The following is a 24,937-nucleotide window of genomic DNA, read 5'->3' as shown; positions in this document are numbered from 1 at the left end:
ACTCAAAGAAGACACACTTTTTAAGCCTTGTTAGCGTTGTTGGAAATGCATGATCAGAATTGGCCACGTGGACCAGGAGTGTAAATCCACCCTAAGTACAACCTCACATCTGTTAACAACTGGTTGGTGTTAGCAGAACATGGTCATAAACCCTACTTGACTACCTGTAAACCCTAACCCTATAAAAATAAACAATCATCAATGATCTGCGATATTGCTTTTTGCCATCCTTCTTACTCAGAACCAGCCGCCAGCTGAGAAATTGAAGGAAGGGAGGAGGAGAGGGCCCATGAAGAAGAAGACCAAGCAAGAAGTGACCAAAGAGAGGGAGGATGAGTGTTTCAGCTGCGGTGACGGGGGCCAAATTGTGTCATGTAAGAAGTCCGGTTGCCCGAAGGTCTACCATGCTGACTGTCTCAACCTGGCCAAGAGACCTGCAGGCAAGTAGGGTGGTACAATATTGAGCAGGGGTGTTTCTAGACCACCTGGTCTAGAAATGTTGGTGCCTGCTCTTGGCGTCAATTAACGTGGGTGCCTATGCGTGTACTGCCGTGAAAATGTACTTGCCCCCTTCTCAAAGTCTTATTTTTTGGGGCATAATTTCCTCACTTTGATGTTTAAGATCATCAAACAAATGTAAAGATCAGACAAAGATCACCCAAGTAAACATTTGGAAAAGGTGACTTTATTTATTAAGAAAAAAAAAACATTTCAAAGTTACCTGGCCCTGTGTGAAAAAGTAATGGCCCCCTAAACCTAATAACTGGTTTGGCCACCCTCAGCAGCAATAACTGAAATCAAGCATTTTCTATAACTGACAATGAGCTTTTAATATCTATGTGGAGATATTTTGGCCCACTCTTCCTTGCAGAATTGTTTTAATTCAGCAACACTGAAGGGTTTTCGAGCATGAACGGCCTTTTTAAGGTCATGCCACAGCATCTCAATCGCATTTGAGTCCAATTACTTTTTCACACAGGGCCAGGTCACTTTGAATAGTTTTTTTTTTCCTCAACAAAAAGAAATCTACATTTTAAAAACATTTTATGTTAACATGGGTTATATTTGTCTGATATTTACGTGTTTGATGACCCTAAACATTAAAGTGGGGAAACTGTGTAAAAAAATAAGAATTTGAGAAGGGAAATGTTTTATCAACATGGGAGACTCATATAAACCAAGGCGGCAAAAAATTATATAAAAATCTAATTATATAGAATTGACCAAAATGATCATTATATCATTTCCAGGGCGATGGGAGTGTCCTTGGCACCAGTGTGACATCTGCGGTATCGAGGCGGCGTCTTTCTGTGAGATGTGCCCGAGCTCATTCTGCAAAGCACATCGCGATGGCATGCTCTTCATCTCCAAGCTGGATGGCAAGCTGTCCTGCAGCGAGCACGACCCTTGCGGGCCCGACCCCCTGGAGCCAGGCGAGATCCGTGAATACGTCCCCGACGTGACCGCCTCGAAGCCCATCTCCAATGCTGCGCCACTCGCTTCCTGTCCGGACTCGGGCTCCGGAGGTTCTGGCCCCACCGCCTCACATGGCTGTCGAGCTGATCCGGCCATTCGCAAGCTTCCTCCTCCTCGTCTCTACATAAACACCAAGACAGCTACCTCGAGCTTCATCCCCTCCAGCAGCTCTTCCCTCACAGACAGGACTGAAGAGAAAGCGTTTTCCAGCCCGACCTCCTCCAAGGATCAGAGCGAGGCTGGCGAGATGGAGGAGGGGGAGGTGTGCGGGTTAGAAGTAGACCTGGATGATGACAATGACGACGATGATGAAGCAGATGATGATGTGGGGGAGATAGAGTTAGTGGACGATGAGCCACTGTACGGAGACAGCCTAGAGGAGGACGAGGAGGATGCAGATGTGTATGACAGTTGGAGTTATAACGTGGCGGAAGATGCTGGCGATGAAGACCTCAAGGGGTATGACTCGAGCAGAGAAGACGATGGCAAGTGACCCTTAACAACATACTGTACTCAAATGCAACATTGCTTTCTCCTTGGTACAATATTGCCTTCTTATCCCAGACTGCTGCACTGACACTGGGGATGCGTATTGGTGCTAGGGCCCGAGGGGCGCATTCACTCAGTTTCATTTACTTGTGTTGATATTTGTTTACTTGTGTCTGGTGCTGTTAGCTTCAGTTATGCATTCTCTTAAACATTGTTTACATCTCTGACTTTTTTAAATAATGTTTTTAAATATGAAAAGTGAGACTTTATATCTGACAAAAATGTAACCATGAGGGCATTTTGTTGTGTTTACCTATTTTAATGATGCCAGAAAAGGAGCAAAAGCAAGAGTGGTCATTGGAATGCTCTCATGTCAATGTTTTTATGTAATACGTTGATCCAAATGCAAAAATAAACACACTGGAGTCATTGATTTTTATTTTATTTTTGTCCTGTTCAGCTGTTAGGTCAAGCAGAAAAGAGGATCTGTCTTCTTTTTTTATGCCATAACGGTTTTATGGCCACGTGATGTTTTTAAGCTGCCACTGTGGTTCTTTGTATTCTGATGGATATTGAAAATTTCAGTCGGATAGAACAAAGTTTTAAAGGGTAGTGACAGAAAAAAACAAAAGGGAGAGATGAACTAAATATAGGAAGAGAAGACAAAAGACAGGACATTAGCTGTAAGAAAGATGAGGAAATTAAATCATAATATCGAAACCGGAGACAAAAGCAGTTTTTATTTGTATATTTTTTTTTAGTTAACAAAATAAAAATCTTAAGTACATATTTTATACATATGTTGCATCCAGAAAGTATTCACAGCTTCACGTGTTGTTACATTATTTTTTCCCAATAAAAATTCTTTTTACATTTGTGACGTCGTGAGAAAGTTTTTTGTTTTTTCAATTTTGTCAATATATTAAATTACTAAGAAATCACATATGTAAAATATAATTAAATATTCATAGTGAAGTGACTAACTGATCCCACTACTTCAACGGTGCATTGTATTTTAAATGTTGCTGTATAATACATCCCCAACAGGCTAATTGGAAACAGGTGGGTGCCATGATTGGGTACAAAAGGAGCTTCCCTGAATTACTCAGTCATTTACAAGCAAAGATAGTTCACCTCTTTGTGAACAAGTGTGTGAGAAAATAGTCGAACATCCATCCATTTTCAACACCGCTTATCCTGGTTAGGGTCACAGGGTGCTGGAGCCTATCCCAGCAGACTTCGGGCGAAAGGCGGACTACACCCTGAACTGGTCGCCAGTCAGTCGCGGGGCACATATAGACACAGACAACCATTCGCACCCGCATTCACACCGTCACTGAGTGAGAACTGAACCCACGCTGGCCACACCAAAGTCAGGCGAGTGTACCACTACACCATCAGTGACTAATAGTCGAACAGTTTAAGGACAATGTTCCTCAAAGTACAATTGCAAGGAATCTAGGGATTTCATCATCTACGGTCCATAATATCATCAAAAAGGTTCAGAGAATCTGGAGAAATCACTGCATGTAAGCGGCAAGGCCGAAAACCAACATTGAATGCCTGTGACCTTCGATCCCTCAGGCGGAACTGCTTCAAAAACCGACATCAATGTATAAAGGATATCACCACATGGGCTCAGGAACACTTCAGAAAACCAATGTCAGTAAATACAGTTCGGCGCTACATCCGTAAGTGCAACTTGAAACTCTACTATGCAAAGCAAAAGCCATTTATCAACAACACCCAGAAACAGCGCTGGCTTTCATCTAAGATGGACTGATGCGAAGTGGAAAAGTGTTCTGTGGTCCGACGAGTCCAAATTTGTTATTGGAAATTGTGGACGTCGTGTCCTCAGGGCGAAAGAGGAAAAGAACCATCCGGACTGTTATGGATTCAAAGTTCAAAATCCAGCATCTGTGATTGTATGGGGCTGTGTTAGTGCCAATGGCATGGGTAACTTACACATCTGTGAAGGCACCATTAATGCTGAAATGTACATACAGGTTTTGGAGAAACATATGGTGCCATCCAAGCAATGTCTTTTTCATGGACGCCTCTGCTTATTTCAGCAAGACAATGCCAAACCACATTCTGCACGTGTTACAACAGCGTGGCTTCGTAGTAATAGAGTGCGGGTACTAGACTGGCCTGCCTGCAGTCCAGACCTGTCTCCTATTTAAAATGTGTGGTGCATTATGAAGCGTAAAATACGACAACGGAGACCCCGGACTGTTGAACAGCTGAAGCTGTACATCGAACAAGAATGGGAAAGAATTCCACCTAAAAAGCTTCAACAATTAGTGTCCTCACTTCCAAAACGTTTATTGAATGTTGTTAAAAGAAAAGGTGATGTAACACAGTGCTAAACATGACCCTGTCCCAGCTTTTTTGGAACGTGTTGCAGCCGTAAAATTCTAAGTTAATGCTTATTTGCTAAAAACAATAAAGTTTATCAGTTTGAACATTAAATATATTGTCTTTGTAGTGTATTCAATTAAATATATGTTGAACATGATTTGCAAATCGTATTCTGTTTTTATTTATGCTTAACACAACGTCCCAACTTCATTGGAATTGGGGTTGTACATTTTGTAGCAGACGTTTTGGAGCCCATACATCGGGAAGCAGTTACTGAACTTGACGGTCGCCTCCTCTAGATGCCGCTCATCGTTTTTTACATTACATTTTGACACCACTGAGCAAGAGACAGTGACGTAATTATCCTGACCTAAAATGGCGACCCTCGCGAACTACTAAAACTAGCGTTGTGTTTATCTTCCGATTTGCGAATGACGGATCGAATTCAGTCTTAATTGTTGGACAGAGCCAAGGTAACCAGTTTATTTGTTAAACAAGAAGGAGATATAAAATATTCCGGCTATGCCATAGAAGTGCGACACAGTTTACATGAACACATTTACAAACGTATTTACGTGTTATTGGGACTGCAATAATTGTGGAGACATTTCTGTTCCCCCTTTCGATGTTTTTAACAGCTGAATCGTTTACGTATGTGTCGTACTGCAGGTTGAGTCATGACCGAGCAGAGCAACGGTAACACCGGTGTGGAGGGCGTCGTGGACCTCGATGAGCCCAAGAAGATGACCCGGGAGGACTGGAGGAAGAAGAAGGAACTCGAGGAACAGAGAAAGCTGGGAAATGCTCCAGCTGAGGTGGACGAGGAGGGCAAGTAAGTTTAATGAAAAAATTCTAACTAAAACCCTGTACATTAATTTAATCGCAAGCAGTATTTGTGTTCTCTAAATAATCCTATTATTGCGGTTCTTGGTGGATATCATTGCATGCTGCTAGCTTTTTGCAATTGCACAGTGTCTAGTAATGTGTTAATAGATTATTTTTTAAATTGAAATGGTCAGAAATCACAATAATTACAATTCTAACACTCCCTGCAAATGACTCTCAACCAGTCCAGGTCCTGGGTGACTGCCCAAAGTCAAGGAATTTTGTGCTATATTTCTCCATCTTTGTGTGTGTTCCACACGGGCTACACTCATTTTTAAACGAGTGATCTAATCTTGCCGAGATACATGTACTGTACTTTAGGTTTAGTGAACTATCATTTATTTCCAGGGATACGTTCCAGACCCACTTGCTATCGGAGAAAATCTATGATATGGCGAGAGACCATATAAATTTTTTTTTTAAAAATAGTTGTATCTGTCCCACATGCTTTAAACACGTTTAAACTTATTAAAACACATTTTTAAAAAGTATTCATATCACCTGTTTTCACTATCTTGCTTGCCCAGTTATCCAAAGAAGTTCAATTTTATTTGTCCCTCCCAGTGGAAGTTTACTGCAAAAGTGACACAAAAAAGAGAATTAAACATTGTATATTTAAACACCAAAATATTTACACAAACTATCACATTTCATCCAATGAATGTTTGTTAACCTGATGCTAGTATAAAATACAAAACACCATAGACGGGCTGATGGAAATGAGCATAAATGGCATGGTAACATAGTCCTTGAAACAACTGCTAATTTAACATGCACAGAGCAGCAACACATGCAAACAAAGTATACAATACTAACAGCCATATACTCTGTGGGAACAAGAAATACTGTATTGAAATGACACAATGTGATACTGTATTACACTGAAGAGCTGTCCTCATCTTGCTCTGAATTTCGCTGTCTGTCCAGTAGACCTCAGTGCGGCCCAGCATGTTATGACACAACGTGGTACTACGCTAAAGGCGCCCGACTCTAAATTCAGACTTGTGTACTGTAAAAACCCATAAAAAACAATTGCTAAAAAAATATGCGATGTAGCATTACCGCAGATGACGAACCATGATATAGGGGGGGAATTCTGTACTCTCTATTTGTGTATTCATACAACTAATTCACAAGGTTTCGGTCCAGAGCCTCATTGCTTTTCTTTGTTTCACTGCTTTTCCAGGGATATAAACCCACACATCCCACAGTATATTTCCTCTGTTCCGTGGTATATTGACCCATCCAAAAGGCCTACACTTAAACATCAGAGGCCACAGAGGGAAATTCAAGAGAATTATTCCGCCATTGGAGAATGGTATAAGAGAGGAGTGCAAGAGGTGAGACGCAACAAGCTACTCTTTACATTGCAAAGCGAATTTTCATATGAATTAACTCACTTTAACTTTACAAACAGAACACCGTTTTGATAAAATTTCGCAAGGGTGCATGTGAAAACTGTGGTGCCATGACGCACAAGAAGAAAGACTGCTTGGAGGTGAAATGACAGTCCTACATTCAAAGAAGGAGATTAACGAAGTGTTGCTCTTAGCCCATTTAAACAATGACTTTTATGCTCGCAGCGACCCAGAAAAGTCGGGGCAAAATTCACAGGCACAAGCATCGCTCCAGATGAACATTCTCAGGTCCAACTCAAATTGGATTACGACGGAAAGAGAGATCGTTGGAATGGCTACGACCCCGAGGAACACCAGCGCATAGTGGAGGAGTATGCCAAAGTGGATCTGGTAAGCAGTCTTATCAGTTAAATGTTAGTGGGTGGAGTTTTGGCGAAATCATGTTCACCAGTAGAGTGCTACATTTAACTCGCATATTGTATTTTACTCACATTAGGTGCATATTTTCCCATCTGCCTACAAACTTATCTCTTGAATTAAACATTTATTATTGTACTATTTGTTCACTTCTCAGGCCAAAAGGACACTGAAGGCTCACAAACTTCAGGATGAGTTGGCTTCAGGAAAGCTGGACCAGTCGGTGAGCTTTCTCGACTCTCTGGACAATGAGCTTGTCCTTTTGTCCCCAAGCTAACCAGTGGAAGCAGATTTGATATGTGGGATCTTTTCTTTTCAGGAGCGGGAACATGACAGCGAGGATGAGGATGAAGATAAATACGCAGATGATATTGACATGCCCGGTCAGAACTTTGACTCCAAGAGACGAATTACTGTCAGGAATTTGCGTATCAGAGAAGACACAGCTAAGGTAAGAGGCGCATGACCAAAATGCTTAAAACTCTATAACCATAGCACCCGATTGTTGTTGTCCCCAAGAATTGAGTGTACTACATATTTTATATTAGATAGCTGGGGCTTCCTCACTGAGTAAAAGTGATCTCAACACTGTACTGTGTGTAGTATTGTGTGTTTCTCTATTAATATGGATTTCTGTTTCCCACAGTACTTGAGGAACCTCGATCCAAACTCTGCTTACTACGATCCAAAGACACGAGCAATGAGAGAGAACCCGTACTCCAGTACTGGCATGAACCCAGACGAGTAAGTTACTGGGAATAAGACAATTATATCGGAATTACTTTAATGGAAATGAAATTAAGCCATTTCTGGGTCAAACCATTGTCATAAAACCATCATGAAATCTACAGTTATTTTTACAAGTACAGTTGAACCTCAATAATATGGACTAATAGGGGTGGGGCAGTCGTCTGTTATAGCTGATTGTCCGGTACATTGAAGCACTTATTTTTTTTATTTCTGTGGCCCTATGCACCCATAATACTATACAGTACAAAATTAATGTTTTGTCTTTCTTGTTCGTGGCCTAAAAAGGACAGTGCAGTACAAAGTTACTGTTAATAAATATTAAAAAGCTTGAAAATGTTGGAAAAGTTTCAAAATGTATCCAAACTTACCACTGGTGTGTTTTATGTAGACATTGTTGACGTACTCGTCATAGGCGAGTCACTTTCATGAGCTGTAAAAAATAAGTGCTTCCTAGTTCCAACTTCGTTGCCATAGATGAACGACTTGACAAAAAAAACTGTTACTGTACCAAAAATAGTCCTCGATTTAGGAACGAGTTCCGTTCCTACGCTGGCGACGTAACACGAATTTCCGCGTAAGTCGGATTTCACCATTAAAGTTGAAATTTACGGCGAAATACTTCTGTTACGAGTATTGTCCCACGTGATTGTGACAGCAACCTCAGTGTGTGGGCGTGTGGGTCGATGTGTGAGTGAGACGGGACTGCGCAGGCGTCGTCCGGCGGGACTGTTAAGGACGAAGGAGTGTGCGGAGGTGCGAGTGTGTACAGTGGCAAGTGTAGTGACGGCGACCGGGGAAGACTAGCGATTAGCGGAGGACCCGTTGACTTTGAATGTGCAGAGGAGCTAATAAAGCCATTAAAGCAGCAAATCGATGCTTCGTGCCTTTATTGTTGCCGCCACCCAGCTCAGCTGTGCAACGAGAGTAGGGAGTTAACCCCTGGGTCTCCCGACCACGGTCAGGTGACCGTAGCAGGAAAGGTTAACACTTTGTATAAAGGAACTAAAATACATTAAAATAAAAAAAATAAGATGCTGTACTTAGCAGTACTGCTGAGAGTGTGAAAAAAAGGAGGGAGAAAATGGCAAAGATACTCCCGCCGCACAAACACAGACAAGCACTATGCACGAGCTAAGCAGAAACACTATGGTGCTGGGACAAAATGGCGGACGAGGCACGGGCGTCGTAAAGTCGAAACGTCGTAGGTCGAGTGTGTCGTAACTTGAGGACTTCCTGTATATCGAAGACATTTGGGTTTCGGATCAAAAGATGAACACGAGACAAAAGTTTAGAATTACAGCTTTTATTTCATGGTATTTACATATATGTGTGTTAAACAACTCAGGACAGAGCACCTTTTGTTTGAACCCACCCACTTTTCAAGTGAGCAAAAGTATTGGAATGTGACTGATGGGTGTTTCTTAGTTGCTCAGGTGTTGCCTTTTAGATTGACTGCTTAAACATTAGATAGTGCTTGTTTTTGGCTTTTGGTTTCACCTGGGAAAACTGCATTTGCTATTTATTAAGCAAACACAAAGACCAGAGAGCTGTCTGTGGGAGAAAAGCAAACTATTTTGAAGCTGAGAGAAGATGGAAAATCAATTGGAACTATTTACAAACATTGGGCATAGCCAATACAATAATTTGGAATGTCCTGAAAAAGAAACTACTGGTGTACTGAGCAACATACATTGAACAGGTCGGTCAATGGCAGTTGATGACAAAAACATTGTGAGAGCTGTGAAGAAACACCCAAAGACAACAGTCAGTGACATCACTGCCAACCTCTCCAGGGCAGGGGGGAAGGTATCACAATCCACTGTTGGAAAAAGACTTCGAGAGAAGAAATATAGAGGACATACCGCAAGATGCAAACCACTCATCAGCAAAAAGAATCGGAAGAGCAGATTTAATTTTGCAAAGAAGTACGGAGATGAGCCACAAAAAAAATGTGGAAAAACGTTTCATGGACTGCTGAGACCAAGATATTAATCTCGACCAAAGTATGGAGAAAGAAATGATCTAACTAATCAGTAGAAGCTTCATCATGCAACAAGACAATGACCCAAAACACACTTTCAACACAACAAAGGACTTCATCAAGGGGAAAGAATGGAAGGTCTTAGACTGGCCAGGTCAATCACCAGACCATAACCCAATAGAGCATGCATTTTACCTCCTGAAGAGGAGACTGAAGGAAGAAACCTCCAGAAACAAACAAGACCTGAAAGAGGCTGCAGTAGAGGCCTGGAAAAGCATTTCAAATGAAGAATGTAACAGTCTGGTGAAGTCAATGGGTCACAAGCTTGATGTAGTTATTGCAAGTAAGTGTGATGCCATCAAATTTTAAATCTTATTCAGTTGAAGTTAGTTTAATCGTGTCTGTTCCAATACTTTTGCTCACTTGAAAAGTGGGTGGCTGCAAACAACAGGTGCTCTGTCGTGAGTTGTTTAACACATCTAGATGTAAATATGAAATAAAAGCTGGAATTCTGAACTTTTGTCTCATATTCATCTTTTGATCTGAAACCCATATGTCTTCAGTATACAACAAAAACAAAGGAATTGACCTTGCCGTTCCAATACTTTTGCAGGGGACTTTATTCGAAGTGCATATGGATAAGCGGAATTGAAGATGAATTACTCCTCAGTTGATCTCCAATGACATTCTGTTTGTTTACAGAGTGGGATATGCTGGAGACAACTTTGCCCGTTATAGTGGTGACACCATCACCATGGCTCAAACACAAAGTAAGTCACGAACAGACCACCAATAATTGGTATGAACATTCACAATAGTTAAATTAACCCTCTGGTGCCGAGCGGTCCTTTCGTCTTGTAGTCCACTGGATTGGACATGTCTGTAACTTTATGACAAAAATCATATTTTTTTGGGAAAAAAAGTAAAAAAGAATTTTCCATGTCCTGAGAAGAATTAAAAACACTTTAGAAAAAAAATCTTGACCAAGGCTTTCATAATTCATGCGTAAGAGGCTTAAAAACTGCATCAGTGAATGTTAGCCTCGATCGATGTCTACGGTATCTTGAAGTGTTAAATACGTTCTCCTGCTAGTGTTCGCTTGGGAAGCCTATGAGAGGGGCTCTGAAGTGCATCTGCAGGCTGACCCCACCAAGCTGGAGCTGCTTCATCGATCGTTCAAGGTTAAGAAAGAAGACTTCAAAGAGGAACAGAGGGAGAGCATTCTGGAGAAGGTACGCTGCGTGCCTTTAATCTACTGAAACATAAATTAGTAGCAATAATGACACAATAGGGACTAAAGCTATTGAGTCTGGATCAAAATACAAAGGGCCTTTTTTACTCAGATTCCAAATAGAAGGCGCTAAATTGCGTGTTTACTCACTCCAACAGATTACATCCACTGTTGGCAACAGGAGAGAGAATTTTGCAGTTTATTACCCCTGACTGTTTTCACCGTAACATTTGGGAGAGCACCGCGAGTGCAAAATTAAGTTTGAAGTGATTGAATTGGAAGTTTTAGTAGAAGAGGCAAACAAACATGTTACATAAAATAAACCTATTCCTCTGATAATTTTGGGGAGACTACCAACCGCATAAGCCAGTTTTGTTTGATTAAGCTCGTCCCGAGTGAGTGGCAATTTAATACATCTTCCCGTCTTGCGTAACACTGTGTTTAAAACATGCGACAGCACACCTGAAAAACCGCTCTGGGAGCACAAATTGTCACAGTATGCTGAAATAACCCAGACGTAATGAAGTGCAGAATAAAAGGAGTTTCTTGGTAGGTGATATGGCAAGACTCCTTCTTGTGACTGGCTCCAAGTCAGACCTTAGAACAATAGTCAGCTCCAAAATCGCTGAATAGATGATATGTAGAGATAATTTTTGTTGCTGGTATTTCAAAAACGAGTGAAATTTTGCACCACTGTGCACTTGCTTTCAGACGTGGTATTCAAAGATGCAGAATCAGCCACCACAATTCATCTTAGGCTTGATCAATCACATTGTGCTTGCTAAATTTAACTTTTAGCACATACTCCTCACAGAACAGGCAAAATGAACTGCGCAGCAATTATGCGGATTTGGCAGATGCAATTCTGGCTGCGCGTGATTAGTATTTCAGCTTCCACATCTGTTTTCTCGAGCAATTATGTTTGTGCCCATTTTTGCTAGTGCAAACCTTTAGTTAATCAGGACCTTAAATTCTGAGGAGTAGTCAACCATAATTGATGTAAAGGTGAATGGATTTAGGGTTGGGCATTGAGAATTGTGAACGGATGGGAACCGGGCCTAAAGTTCCGGTTCTCCCAGAAACGTTCAAATAAAAAAAATTCGGTTTAACGTTTTGATGCCTAGTCCTCCAGCCACGGAGAAGTGGCGAAAAGCAACGAAGAAGCGGCGTAATCCAAGAAGAGCGGGCACGATGACGAACAAAAGTGTGTCTTAAATTTGTTCAAATGCGCATGTTTTTGGGATGTGGGAGGAAACCGGAGTACCCGGAGAAAACCCACGGAGGCACGGGGCGACCATGCAAACTCCCCACAGGCGGGGCCGGGATTTGAACCCCATTCCTCAGAACTGTAAGGCAGATGTGCTAACCAGTTAAAAAAATAAAACATTCACACAGTAAGAGTAGAAGGACTTATTTTCAAAAATGTTCTTAGTTTTTAGCGGTCTGCCTCAAAATGTTGTGGGCTCGAATCTCAGCTCAGGCCTTCTGTCTGGAGTTTGCATGTAATCCAAGTGCTCGCGTGGGGTTTCTCTGGGTACTTCCAACTTCCTCTGGGTATTTTAATTTCCTTCACATTCCAAATACATGCTTGTTAACTTAAATGGAGACTCTAAACTGTCCTTAGTTGGCAATGTGTCAGGGTATGTTGATTTCCTCCTTCATTCCAAATACATGCATGTTAACCTAATTGATGACTCTAAATTGTCCTTAGTTGGGAATGTCCTTGTGAACTGTGAATGTTTGTTTGTATCTGCCTGTGATTGACTGGTAATCGGTCCAGGATTTACCATGCCTCTTGCCCAAAGTCAGCTGGGATAGGCTCCAACTTACCCTAATGATGACAAGTGCTATACAAAATGGATGGATGCATGTATTATATCTCCCTTTGTGAAAATGTTGTTCCACTGTAATGGTCATCTTCCCATAAGACAAGATTTAGTAGGTGTTGTTGCATGACTCTTCTTGTGTGTTCATTAGTATGGAGGCCAGGAGCATTTGGATGCACCCCCGCGGGAGCTGCTGTTGGCTCAGACGGAGGACTACGTTGAGTACTCTCGTCATGGCGCGGTGTTGAAAGGTCTCGAGAAAGCTGTCGCTCGCTCCAAGTATGAAGAAGACGTACTCATCAACAACCACACTGTAAGGATGGCCGAGCACACTTTGACAGGCTGTGACTAACATCTGTTTTTATTGACCAAAATTAGGGCTGACCGATTTAGGAAAATAATATAATTACCTTTTTTTTCCCCCTCAATATTGTGATTTAATACGCAATTATTTTTCCATTGCCCTCTTCTCATGTATTTTTTTAAACAATCACAAGCAGTAAATTAATGTCTATTACAATTAGGGTAGGGAACGATAAACTGATACGTCCGGCTATCCGTTGTTAAAGGCGAAAGATAGGACTGTCTCGGTAGCAGACTCCTCAACTGATACAAAATCCGCCAGGAATCCTTAGATACATCGATTCAAGAGTTGTGGAGCGGCTATCGCGAGGCTAAGATTCGGTTGAGCTCTCGCGCTGTGCTCTGTACATAACGTGATGCTTACAACCAAAAACAGCAGTGTTGAACAGGAGCGACACTACTCGTTTAACTACATTTCACTGTAATTTCTCAGTAGTTAGCTACTTTCTTGATCACATAAAGATGGCAAGACAGGCGCTACATTTCCCAAGAAAGTTGTAAACAAAGTTGAAACAAAGAGGTAAAAATGTCTTGTAAATTTGACACAACACAGAGAAGAGTATTGTTAAGAAGCAGGACAATGAATTAATGAATTAAAAAAAAATGCTTTTGTTGCTATTGTTTTGTTGGAGAGCTGCTGCTGTTTTTTTTTTTGGGTGCCCGCCCAGCAGTCTAAAGACTGTGTGAAGGCAGCGTAAAGGCATGAAAGTGCTTTGATATTGGATGAGCGGTTGGGGGAATGTGATTGGATGAGCGGATGGGGGGAGGGAGAAGCCCGTGTATGCATACATGCGTGCAAAAGGGAGATGGTGACACGAGAAGCTTGTCCATTTGGCGTGGTTATGGCTGTTTTTATTTTATAAAAAAAAAAGGAAATAAATTCAAATCGCGGCCTTTGGGATTTGATAATTGCATTCTACTACATCACGATGTCTGTTTGAATTTGATGAATCATTCAGCCCTAACCAAAATGCTGTGCTCCTCAGTGTATCTGGGGCTCCTACTGGAAGGATGGCTTCTGGGGATACAAGTGTTGCCACTCCATGGTCAAACAAAGTTACTGCACAGGAGACACAGGCATTGGAATTGTGAGTACTGAGGGCGCTTACAGGCTTTTTCTGGGAAACGTCAACCCAGTAATTTATGTACTTTTGTTTTTTTTAATCTTGAAGAACAACTCTGAGTGTGTTCCATTTGAAGAGGGTGTCAATAGGCTACAAGAGGAGGACGAGCAGCCCAAGACTTTGCTGGAGGTAAGAGATACTAATACATACAGTAGTGACCAAAGAGAAGACTATGAACCCCCTTTTATCACAGGAGATAGGTTCCACACACACCTGCAATAGGTGAACATATGCCATATAGAGACCATGTTTTACCCCTCCCACACACTTAAAACACATTTAAACTTAATGGTATAAAGTACAGTGGACCTCAATAGAACGTACTAACAGCAGCGGGGGGGGTCGTCTCATTGTCCTATTGTCCGTTACATTGAAGCACTTTTGTTTTGAGGCCATACGCACCCATATTACTGTACAGTACTAAATTGTTTTGTAGTTTTTTTCCATGGCGTAAAACACTCAGTACAGTACAAAGTTATTGTAAATAAATATTCAAAAAAAGCTTGAAAATGTTTGAAAGTTTCACATTTATCCAAACGTACCACGCTGGTGTGCTTGGTCATGGTGACGTTGTTGACGTACAGTACTCATCATAGGCTAGTTGTTTTCATGAGCCGCAAGGAATGAGTGTGCTTCCTAGTTCCAAATCTGTTGCCAATGGTGAATGCCTTGACAAAAATAGCATGTTCTAGAGTCCAGAGACTTGTGTTTTGTATTCCTCAGACTGACATGTTGCTCGCGCTCTCTGCGCTGCACTCTACGCACAATAAATCCTCTTTCGTCTTTTGGAATTAGATGTTTTTTTTCAGTATGGTCGCTTCTCCATTACACTTTTTCGAGGCTGAGCAATAACAATGGCACCGCTTTTCAGAATCTTCTCTGACCTGGTTCTAAAACACAGGCCGAGGAGGGCTGTGACGTAACTGTCATCTGATTCACCGACAGATGTAGGTGTTTCTTTAAGCGCGGTGACTTGTCACTTTCACAATCATGGTGTCTAAAGGCTGCCGCACACAAAGTGACCCCGCAGAACCCGACTGAACTGTTGCGTAGTGTGCATGATTAGGCGACTGTTGCATTATTAGGCGTCTTGTTTTCATGAGTTGCCGATCAGTCTGCCACGGTATTTGCCATGATTCAAAATTTGAATCGCCGCCTTGATTCGCCGCAGCTTTCCCTCATGGGGGAAAACACATTTCCGGGTTTAGCGAGCCATGCTGCATCATGCCATATAACTAGTATATAAAGCATCAAATATTGTTTTACATCAATACTTAACTATGTTCAAATGAATGGACCCAGCGAGCCTCCTTTCAAATATCCACACTCTCGCTTTTATTCTCACCAACATGCTCTTTAGCAACCTGCTTCTTCTTTAACTCTTAAGCTATCGTTTTATGGTTTAACTCGTTCACTGACAGCCGTTTCCTAAGCAGGGAACCCCGAGACTGCCAGGCATTTTCGAGCAATTTCACTCATTTTTCAGGATGAGAATTCCACAAAATATTGTGTTCTATGACTACGTAAAAACCAAAACCACCAAAAGAAAGATCAGACTCTCTTCTTTCATCCGAAAATTTTCTCTCTCTACCTTATACCATTCTTTAGTAATCAGAAATCAAATATTGCCTACCCTTTGGCCAAATCTGTTTCTGGAGGAAAAAAACTGAGAAAACAGCCTTTTTGTGAAACCAGACAGATCAAGCAGAACAATGACTTTGACACCAATATGTTTTTACTTTAGTGAAAATCTCAAACATCTGAACGTAAAACAACACTGAGAAAGTACTTTTGAGAGAAATTGTTTTTATTTACAAGTATAACTATACAGAATTTACATTTAGACAAAAATGCAGACAAAATGGGGCTCCCACGCTTGCACTTTTTTCCTCCAAATTCTCCTCTACCATTTGCTCAATAGTCCAGGTTTTTATTACCTTGCGCATAAAATCGAGCAAAGTTTTATCCAAATCTGGATTTTATTCTTTGGTGGCGGTGAATGTGATCTTGTGTGGTTGTCATTGTCCTTGAAACCAGTCCCTACTTCTGCTCGAAGCACAACCTGTGCAGTTTAGAAACATAACTATTACAAAACAATACATTGTTGAAATTGCTGTTGTGGGAAGTGAAGGAAAAAAAGCTTACAATTACCTTTTTTGTCTTCACTGCATACTGGAATGGGGTCGAACGTCTGCTGGATGCATAACCTGTAGGTTTTAAAAAATACATACGATTACTAGAGAATATTTTATTGATGCGGTGTTTTGCAAGGGTAAAAAAAAAATTACTTTGTCGCAATCCTAAAAGACGTTTGACTCGCGGGTGTTGAATTCCTGCAAGATGGATGAAATGGAAAATTCAAATCAGTATTGGCAACAGATGTTACATTGTAATGTGAACTAGTGGGACTAAATTATGTTTTTATGTAACAAGAATTGAAGGAGCGTGTTTCCTTGCTAACTGTAGCTAATGCGAGCTGCAAAGGAGTTACCTTTGTCTCCATATCATCCTGAGGGATGCAGCTCGGCTGGCGATCCAGAGGAAGTTCACTCAACTGACGATTACGGATCCCCTTTACTCAAATCCTGGTTGGAAGACGATCAGCTGGCAAGCGGCCGAGGATGTCGCCATATGGGCGATAGCTTTGCAACAAAGCGATTGGCTCGGAGCGTCATTCTTTATTCCCCCGCATGATCTAAGGCGTCATTCCTGTCAGTCGCAGGAATATTTTTCTTGGCTTGGCGCAATAAATTTCTAGTACCGAAAGCTTTTTTTGTTCGATTTTTTTTCATTTTGTCTTCTCTCTTTTCCGCCGTTATGTTTGCCTCTTCTCATTATCTCTTGAACCCCGCCTCCTCCCCCTTCCTCTTCTTCCTCTGAGGGAGGGACGTTCACCTCAAGACGTTGTTGCCTTCTACAGGGTGCCATTCCTCATTTCAGTTATCCAGAGGCTTGACCATCACACACAAACAGCATAAGACCCTACGCCACCCATCCCCTTCAAAAAACGGCATTGACGTCTTTAGACGCCATTGGCAGGGAATAGATTAATTCTAAATGACGTCTTTGGACGGCATTGGCAGGGAATGAGTTAAGGAACATGATAAATTACAAGATACTGAATACACAGCATCAAACGCCTATACAGGCTCCCCGGGCATCCACTTGTGAAGTGCTCATGCGCAGGGTTGCGTCGACAACTCTCCACGATGGTCTGGTCCAGTCAGGTTCAACCACGTCGCGCAATGTGCAGCAGGCTTCAAGCAGCTTTTGTTCTGTGGTTGACTGAGGAGGTCGGGGAATGTTTGTCCAAATTTGCAGAAGACAAGCGCATCACCTTCTTCTTGATCCCGCTCCAATCCCTTACACTTTTGATTGATTCCTGTTGTAAAGGAAAAGCAACAGAGGCCAGGCCAGGCCAAACGATGCCGGGGCAGAGTGGGGCCAGCAACAGAGGCCAGGCCAGGCCAAACGATGCCGGGGCAGAGTGGGGCCAGACCGTTCTGGAACAGACTTTGTCAACAGCAGTTTACATGACGAATGAAAACTATTTTTGGACACATTGCTAAGTCCCGATGGTCCATTTGATCCGATATCCGTTATATCGGGCTCCGTTATATCAAGCTTCCACTGTATTGCTTAGCGCTGGTTCCCACACTCTTGTCAAGAAATTGGAGACTCTATCATCACTTTGAGAACAAAAAGAAGACTCTCGCTTGCACTGTTCTCTATGTGGCCACTTGTGCTTGCTTCAAGATGTTTACTGTAAAACTAACACAATTTCCATCAAGAAAGTCTGCTAGCTTAATGCTAACATATAATGTGAGACACCATAGACGAGCTAATAGAAATTAGCATAGATGTTACAGTAATTAGAACCATTCAAACAACTGCTACTTTAACACTCACAGAGCAGCAACAGAGCATAGAGCAATATTTACAGGCATATAATCTCTCTGCTCTGGGGGGGGGGCAACGATTTACTGTCGGGGACATTAGTTGGACCTTCTCTGCCAATTCATCTTTCACTTAGGCCTGTCACACACACACAATCAATCACAATCAGGCTACTTTTGTCATGATTTTGCCTCTTCACGACAAAAGAAGTCAAATGCCAGACTAGTTTGTTTTATATGGATTTAAGGATGCGAAGTAGTGTGGTGAGTTCAAAGTGTCAGCACTTAGTTTTCTGCGGTTTTTGGATTAGGCTAATTCCAATGTGCCTCTGCTAGCTATTGCTGGATTTCAGCATTACACCAAAGCCTTCGTTTCTTCGATATGATGTAGGCTACATGCTTGTCTGGTTTCCTCTTCCTCCTTCCAACCCCGCATGCTTTCTCCTTTCTGTATGGTTCTGTCAACCTGCGAGCTGTCCCTATATGGGCCTGCCCGTTCGTAGATAAAATACGTCATTTTAGAGCGCCACCAAGTGATCCAGGTTGGGAATGTATAAAATATAGTTACTAAGTATGAAAAAATAAATATTGAAAAATATAACTGTCATAACTCTTGTAGTAGATTGGGTGAATTTTTTTTTTTTAACAAATAGTAGTTTATTCAGCAATCAGTATCACTCAATCAAATTCTTAATCTATTATTCCTTTTGCCTTTGCTTGCAACCATCAGATGCACCAAGAAAAGATTAAAGAGAAGAAGAAGAAAAAGAAGAACAAAAAGAACAAGAAGCATGTCATTAGTGACAGCAGTGAATCAGAGGATGAAGAGAAAATGAAAGAGAAGCTGAAAAAGGTAGAGTGTTTGCTTATGTGCTCTGTACTGTACGTCGCTTTCCACTGTATACAGTCGCCTGACCCCTTTCTTCCTCCCAGGCTCTGGAAGCAGAAGACAAGCGTGTGAAGCATGTGGAAGCAATGCTGCAGCTGGATGAGAGAAAGAGGCCGTACCACAGCCTGCAGGAAGTGAAGGCCCCCACTGAGGAGGAGATAGAGGCCTTCCGCATGAAACGCTGCCGGCCCGATGATCCCATGGCTTCCTTTCTTGGACATTGACCCCTCCCTCGTTGCCATTGCCCCATCAAAACCTTTGCCAAGCACTCTCCCAGAGCTGTTGCTCGGTGAAACAATGTCACACACAATATACTCAAGTTCAGCCTTACAAAAGACTGCAAGTTTACTATTTGTAATTGGGCATTTGTAGTTCTATGGAAGACAAACTTGACAGTTTTCTTCCTTTTCGAACACATGCAGTCATACAAAACTGCTCCCGCAATTAATAGTCAAATACAATTAATTATGGATGCAGGCATTTTTTTTCTAATAAAAATTGCTTTGTGGATTTTTTTTTTTTTTTGTTCCAGAGGAAAATGAGACAAAAAACACTCTCAAACACACTTCATCAACAGAGAAAATGAATGATTAGAATACAGTACATTTAAAGTCATAGAACAATTTTCTCATTAAAATCCCTCTTTGAAAATGTGTCATGTATATTAAGTCCATTAATGGCGGATGAGCCGGAACCTATCCCAGCTGACTTTGGGTGAGAGACTGGGTACACTCTGGACTGGTTGACCACCAATCGCAGGGCACATGTAGACCACCATTCACACTCACATTTACACCTATGTGTAAAAATCGCAACATATTCATTGACTGGAAAACGGTGCGCTTTGGTTATACAGTATTATGTTGCAAAGCCTCAGGGCCTGCGATGAATATTATTTTAGCAGTAAAAGAATTAATTTTTTAAAAACTAAGACTGAAATGTTATGTGTTCTTTAAAACTTCTGTACAAATGTTACAATTTCTGTTCATGTGGTGTCTGTTTAATTTGAATACAGTGGTAACTGAACACACCATCAGCCCAACAGCTGTTACATGTATCACAGTGACAATGCATCAGGAATCATTTATACACCACTTGCAGATGCAAAGATTTTTCACTTTAAGGTTAAAAACAATTTTTTATATTCATGCAGTCCTCGTTCAAAAAGCATAATTTCTTCAGCTGTGCAAAACTGTTGCACTGACTTGAAATTAATGACATCATGGTGAAAGCATTTGTTGTTTTTTTGCGGGGCTGAGAAGCTGGGCGGATGTTATGGACTGTGAGTCACGGAGTTGCACATTTCCTTTCTGTGCTTCTCCGAAAGAATACACTGACCTGACTTGGAAAACAAAATCATGAAAGAACGATTGCTACCTGATGCGGAAAACAGACTGTGAGTCTGTTGAATGAGGCCGTCATCATTTTCAACTAGTGAGTTCCTTCTCTATTGATTACCATTTAATTGTTTCTCATACAGCCACATTTATTTCATCTGTCTGAGCTTGCATGTTTTTCGGGGCTTCACTAAAATACCACCTTTTCTCAATCTTTTCATGACTCCTCAGTGGGCGCTATGCTTCATGTGTTCGTGATGACCTGTCTGCTGTCGATGATCCTCTCCCAATCAATGTATTCGTCACCCAAGAAAGGACGCAACATTACTATCCACTCCTCTAATCTGGTTTGTAGCCTACCAGGTCCAGTGGGGCCTGCGGGGAATACAGGAGCCCCTGGGTCACCCGGGGCAATGGGACCAGTGGGGGTGCCTGGGAAGGATGGTCCAGATGGGCAGGATGGAAAGAAAGGAGAAAAAGGAGATGGAGGTACTTGAGTCTTTGGGAAGTCTGTTTCCTGCTGATCATGTAGCAGGGCCCATGGTCGCTGCTCAAAGAGGTACCGGAAGCTCAAAAACAAGAGTCAATAGCAGCAGTAGATTGAGCTGTTTGGCATCGGCAGTGAACATTTGGTCTGTATAGAGTTTTTTGTGAAACATATCATTCCATCATGTAAATCCCCAATATCTTGCGGAAGTCTGTGGTATACAGAAATAGTTGTTTTAATTTTTTATTTTATTAACAATATACTTACTATGCCCTTGTATATGGGAAAATAGAGCCACAGTTGCCGATGGAAATTTAAGCTGTTTTTTGAACGCTGGGAGAAAAGCAAAACACACACAGGAGGTGCTGTCGACCAGAGCTCAGGTTTTTATTTTCCAGAGGTTTATATTCCAAAGTACTGTAGTTCTAGAGATGCTCCTGAAGCCCAAACTAAAAGGTCAGAGTTAGGCCTCAGGATTGTGCCAGAGAGTGCACGGCAAATGACTGACACCATCAATTACGTCTTCTCTATCTCTGACAGGATATTCTTCCTCGGGCGTGGTCCCCATTTAAGTTATTCTTTGGGGAGAAGGAAATTGGTAAAGAAAAAGTAAACTCAGAAACTGTGTTGTCCAGACATAGCATAAGTTTATATAATTGTTTCAGTTTAGGTCAGTGGTAGTCAATGACGTCTGGCATCCTGAAGTATCTTGGCACCTTTTGCTTGCAAACACAATGAACTGGTGTATAACTCTTACAACTGCACACCTACTTATGTGTTTAAGCTCCACCTCTTATTATTTTTCCCCTCAGGTGATCACGGGAGGCTCGGAAATCCAGGCAAACCAGGTTTAAAAGGCAGCGCGGGCCTCATTGGCAAGGCTGGACCTCGGGGACTAAAGGGCCAGCGGGGGTCACTGGGGTTGGCTGGACAGAGGGGAGAGAAAGGAGATGAGGGGGACGTGGGTCAGAGAGGAGAACCGGGAGGCTGCGATTGTGGCACGGCCGCTCGCTCGGCTTTCTCAGTGGCCGTGTCAAAGAGTTACCCCAAGGAACGAACGCCCATCCGCTTCAGCCGCATCTTGCTCAACGAGGGCAACCACTACAATGTAAGCAGTGGGAAGTTTGTGTGCGCCATCCCCGGAGTCTATTACTTCACCTATGACATCACTGTGGCCAACAAGCATCTAGCCATCGGGCTGGTGCACAACGGACAGTACAAGATTAAGACGTTTGATGCAAATACAGGGAACCACGACGTGGCGTCTGGTTCCACTGTCCTCCATCTGCAGCATCTAGACCAGGTCTGGTTGCAGATCTTTTACTCAGAGCAGAATGGACTCTTCTTTGACCCCTTCTGGACTGACAGCACCTTTACAGGCTTCCTCATCTATGCTGATCAGAATGATACAAGAGCTAATTTACAGGATGCCACTTGATATTTAAATTCACTGAGTTCTTTTTCGCCATCCTTTATTTTTATCTTTTTTTAACATCTGCCTATCCCTGCTTCTGTGAAATTTCTGTGAAATTCGAGTCAGTAATGTCCAATGTTATATATTGCATATTTTTGATTGGCTTGCGGTTAATTGACAACTCTAAATTGCCCGTAGGTGTGAATGTGAGCGCGAATGGTTGTTTGTATGTGCCGTGCGATTGGCTGGCAACCCCGCCTCCTGCCCGAAGATAGCTGGGATGGGCTCCAGCACGCCCCCGTCCCTAGTGAGGAGAAGCGGCTCAGAAAATGGATGGATGGATGGATTGATGATTGGCTTGCCGCATATCAATTAAAAACCACAATTTCTAATGTTCAACAAGTTGAACTTTTCAGCATATAACACAAATAATTTTTTAATTTAAAAAAAGGTGAATGAAAATTGGCCACACTTTTTTTTTTATTTAAATGTACAAAACATTTTTTTAAAGTTGAATTTTACAAGATAATACTTTTGTTTTAATTATAACAAAATATTTTGAGGAAAATGTTGTCAGGTTACTTTTTACTTAAACTTGCGTAACCTTTTTTTTTTTTTTTTTTTTTAAAGTTGATTAACCTACAAGCTACTGGTTATTTTCTGTAAAAAAAAAACAGAAAAAAGTTGGTTACTAATACTAGGTTTTTGCTTTGATATTGACTAATTTTTCCTTTTTTCTTTCCTTTTTTAAAGTATTGTTTTTACCCAAACACTATCGATAAATTCAACTGCAGCATGTTTACCTCTAGTATACAGTACTGAAATGGTTTTAGCATGTGACACAAACACAAGAGGATTTGACTCTTTTCGCCCTCAGTGGAAAAACGTTTGGACATCCCTGACACCAGATGGCGCTAAAAACAAACATCACTAAACCCCATTTGTAAACAATGAATAAAAGTGAGTTAAGAATTTTACATATGACCCCCTCCTTCCATATTTCTGAACTGATTCAAACAAACTTCAAACTCTTCAGCTCACACAATAAAACTCCCAAATTAAGAGATAGGCCTATATATTTTTGTAATGCATTTACCTTCTCATTGCACGTTTCTTGACCAATTCAAACCATTCCGACTTTAAACCGTTCAGCTCTTTCAGGACATACAGCATACGGAACAACAGTCATTCCTTGCCGTATCACGGTTCACTTTTCGCAGTCTCACTGTATCGCACATTTTTTAATAGTATATATCTAATTTTTAGGCAACTACATTCTCATTCGCTGACTTCCATGTCACTCAACATACCAAGCGGGCTTTATAAAGACACACACATTCAAAGTCACAGGTACTACAGTGTGGAACACCCTGGACTGGTCGAGAGCCAATCACAAGGCACATATAGATAAACAACCATTCACACTCACCCAAGAAATGTAATTAACCTAACATGCATGTTTTTGGAATGTGCCATGTGGGAGGAAACTTGATTATTATTATTATTATTATACAACATATACCAACAATAAAAATTTCGTTCTAACAAAGTAAAACATATACAATCTGTTTTATTAATAATTTGGCTATAGAATTTAGCTGCAAGTTAACATACGGTTCTTCTGTGCAGTTCTCTACCCACAACAATAAACATTGCATTATATGTTAAATACCTCCCTGATTGTCTCAATCAAAACAGAGCATTATTATCTTGGGGCAAAAATCAATAAATAATTAACGGTACGTTAGAGCCTTGACGATGCGTTAGTTGACCTCTTTGAATTCGCTGTACTGGACTGGACACACAGGTAAAGGAAAACGTTGAAATGGCCTGACTGTCGAAAAGGCGACCATTGTAGTCCTAAACGGAGACCGCTTTGAAGAGGACTACATTTCCCAGTTCGCAGGAAGGACTTTCAAGTCAAGCGCACGAGCCTCGAGTCGCAGCGGCGGCAGCTGGTGCAGCCGACAAGCGAGCACTGAGCAGGCGACTTTGTTACCACCGCCGAGAAAACCTCTCGGAAAAGTGTGAACACAGCACGCGAAACGGTCCGGCCCGGGGGTCAGGAGTCAGTTGCCTTTGTGCGAACTTGTCAGGATACTCAAAAGTCCCCCTCTTTTACCCAATAAAGAGGGCTTTTATTTTTTTAAGTTGAACCGAAGCGGAGTTCTCTCATTCAGGATGTCGGACTGAGACAAAGGGTCTGGGGGGCATTCCTGTCGGAGTGGTAAGTGGCACATTGAAGAAGCTCGGATGTGGAAAGTTTTCTTGTTGTATTAAAGAGGAAATTAAACGTGTCCTAGTCGAGGGGCTGAGTAATTTCACGACGTGCTCCTTTTCTCGCCGTTTTCTTTTTTTTACACGAGTGTTGTGAGCTCTGTAACTTGTGTGTAGCTTGTCGTGCTGCTAACACGTTGGAATAAAAAAATAAAAATAAAAAATGTGGTTGTGACTTGTTGTTTGTTTCACTACTATTAAAATGGTTACCATGTTCTGGATTTGACCAGCAGCGTGGTCGGGCTATTTAAATTCCTCACCATAGGAAATGGCCTCACACCAACATCAAATATGAACTTTTTAGCTTAGGATGCTTTGAAATACATCGAAAGGCATCCATGTTGTTGACTATAATAGTCTTATAAAAATTACTTTT

The 24,937-nt window shown here is 41.6% G+C and overlaps 4 protein-coding genes and 1 long non-coding RNA gene across 13 annotated transcripts in view; 4 read left to right on the top strand and 1 right to left on the bottom strand.

Annotated features, from left to right (window-relative positions):
* The window catches only part of LOC133484513 (histone-lysine N-methyltransferase, H3 lysine-36 specific-like), a 28,940-nt gene extending 26,542 nt beyond the window's left edge, over nt 1-2,398 (top strand). For 7 of the 8 annotated variants that reach the window (XM_061787221.1, XM_061787218.1, XM_061787219.1 and 4 more), the window contains 2 exons: nt 242-440; nt 1,251-2,398. In XM_061787221.1, the coding sequence (XP_061643205.1) occupies nt 242-440; nt 1,251-1,969 (918 nt within the window). In that variant the 3' untranslated portion in view covers nt 1,970-2,398. Of the gene's footprint in view, nt 1-241; nt 441-1,250 lie in introns of those variants that run through there. The other variant, XM_061787226.1, reaches the window with a different exon arrangement.
* A 2,243-nt stretch (nt 2,399-4,641) lies between these two features.
* On the top strand, nt 4,642-19,556 carry slu7 (SLU7 homolog, splicing factor). Its single transcript, XM_061787509.1, has 15 exons — nt 4,642-4,799; nt 4,996-5,158; nt 6,398-6,551; nt 6,629-6,709; nt 6,795-6,959; nt 7,144-7,209; nt 7,306-7,437; nt 7,633-7,730; nt 10,420-10,487; nt 10,810-10,949; nt 12,926-13,087; nt 14,124-14,225; nt 14,310-14,390; nt 18,888-19,010; nt 19,091-19,556. The coding sequence occupies exons 2-15, from the start codon at nt 5,004-5,006 to the stop codon at nt 19,268-19,270; spliced, it is 1,707 nt and encodes a 568-aa protein (XP_061643493.1). The 5' UTR covers nt 4,642-4,799; nt 4,996-5,003; the 3' UTR covers nt 19,271-19,556.
* Nucleotides 16,256-17,024, bottom strand: LOC133484634 (uncharacterized). The gene is made up of 3 exons (XR_009790450.1): nt 16,550-17,024; nt 16,413-16,468; nt 16,256-16,323 (listed from the first exon to the last, which is right to left on the bottom strand). It is a non-coding gene; the product is annotated as an uncharacterized LOC133484634 (long non-coding RNA).
* Nucleotides 19,557-19,701: 145 nt separating the features above from the next.
* Nucleotides 19,702-23,261, top strand: c1qtnf2 (C1q and TNF related 2). 2 transcript variants are annotated; one of them, XM_061787513.1, is made up of 3 exons: nt 19,702-20,480; nt 20,615-20,872; nt 21,683-23,261. In XM_061787513.1, exons 1-3 carry the CDS (start codon nt 20,456-20,458, stop codon nt 22,306-22,308), a joined length of 909 nt encoding a protein of 302 aa, XP_061643497.1. In that variant the 5' UTR covers nt 19,702-20,455; the 3' UTR covers nt 22,309-23,261. The 2 variants fall into 2 exon arrangements, with proteins under 2 accessions (XP_061643497.1, XP_061643498.1); XM_061787514.1 differs by lacking the exon at nt 19,702-20,480 and having other exon boundaries at nt 20,683-20,942.
* Nucleotides 23,262-23,409: 148 nt separating this feature from the next.
* ccnjl (cyclin J-like) overlaps nt 23,410-24,937 on the top strand; it is a 28,459-nt gene continuing 26,931 nt past the window's right edge. Inside the window, exon 1 of the mRNA XM_061787510.1 lies at nt 23,410-24,511. The gene's annotated coding sequence lies outside the window, so the exon portion shown is untranslated. The remainder of the gene's footprint in view (nt 24,512-24,937) is intronic.

The sequence above is a fragment of the Phyllopteryx taeniolatus genome, chromosome 10, assembly GCF_024500385.1.
Source record: "Phyllopteryx taeniolatus isolate TA_2022b chromosome 10, UOR_Ptae_1.2, whole genome shotgun sequence".
Classification (NCBI taxonomy): Eukaryota; Metazoa; Chordata; class Actinopteri; order Syngnathiformes; family Syngnathidae; genus Phyllopteryx; species Phyllopteryx taeniolatus.
The sequence above is the reverse complement of the archived record's forward strand: the minus strand, read 5'-3'. Positions and strand labels throughout refer to the sequence as shown.

What these genes read in the sequence shown, in the direction of transcription:
- c1qtnf2 (XM_061787513.1), top strand. Translation starts at nt 20,456, where the DNA reads ATGAGGCCGTCATCATTTTCAACTA. An exon ending in GCCGTCATCATTTTCAACTA is followed by an intron (nt 20,481 to 20,614) that starts GTGAGTTCCTTC and finishes ATGACTCCTCAG; the next exon opens with TGGGCGCTATGCTTCATGTG. An exon ending in AGGAGAAAAAGGAGATGGAG is followed by an intron (nt 20,873 to 21,682) that starts GTACTTGAGTCT and finishes TTTTCCCCTCAG; the next exon opens with GTGATCACGGGAGGCTCGGA.
- slu7 (XM_061787509.1), top strand. Translation starts at nt 5,004, where the DNA reads ATGACCGAGCAGAGCAACGGTAACACCGGTGTGGAGGGCGTCGTGGAC. An exon ending in GAGGTGGACGAGGAGGGCAA is followed by an intron (nt 5,159 to 6,397) that starts GTAAGTTTAATG and finishes CTGCTTTTCCAG; the next exon opens with GGATATAAACCCACACATCC. An exon ending in TCAGAGAAGACACAGCTAAG is followed by an intron (nt 7,438 to 7,632) that starts GTAAGAGGCGCA and finishes TGTTTCCCACAG; the next exon opens with TACTTGAGGAACCTCGATCC.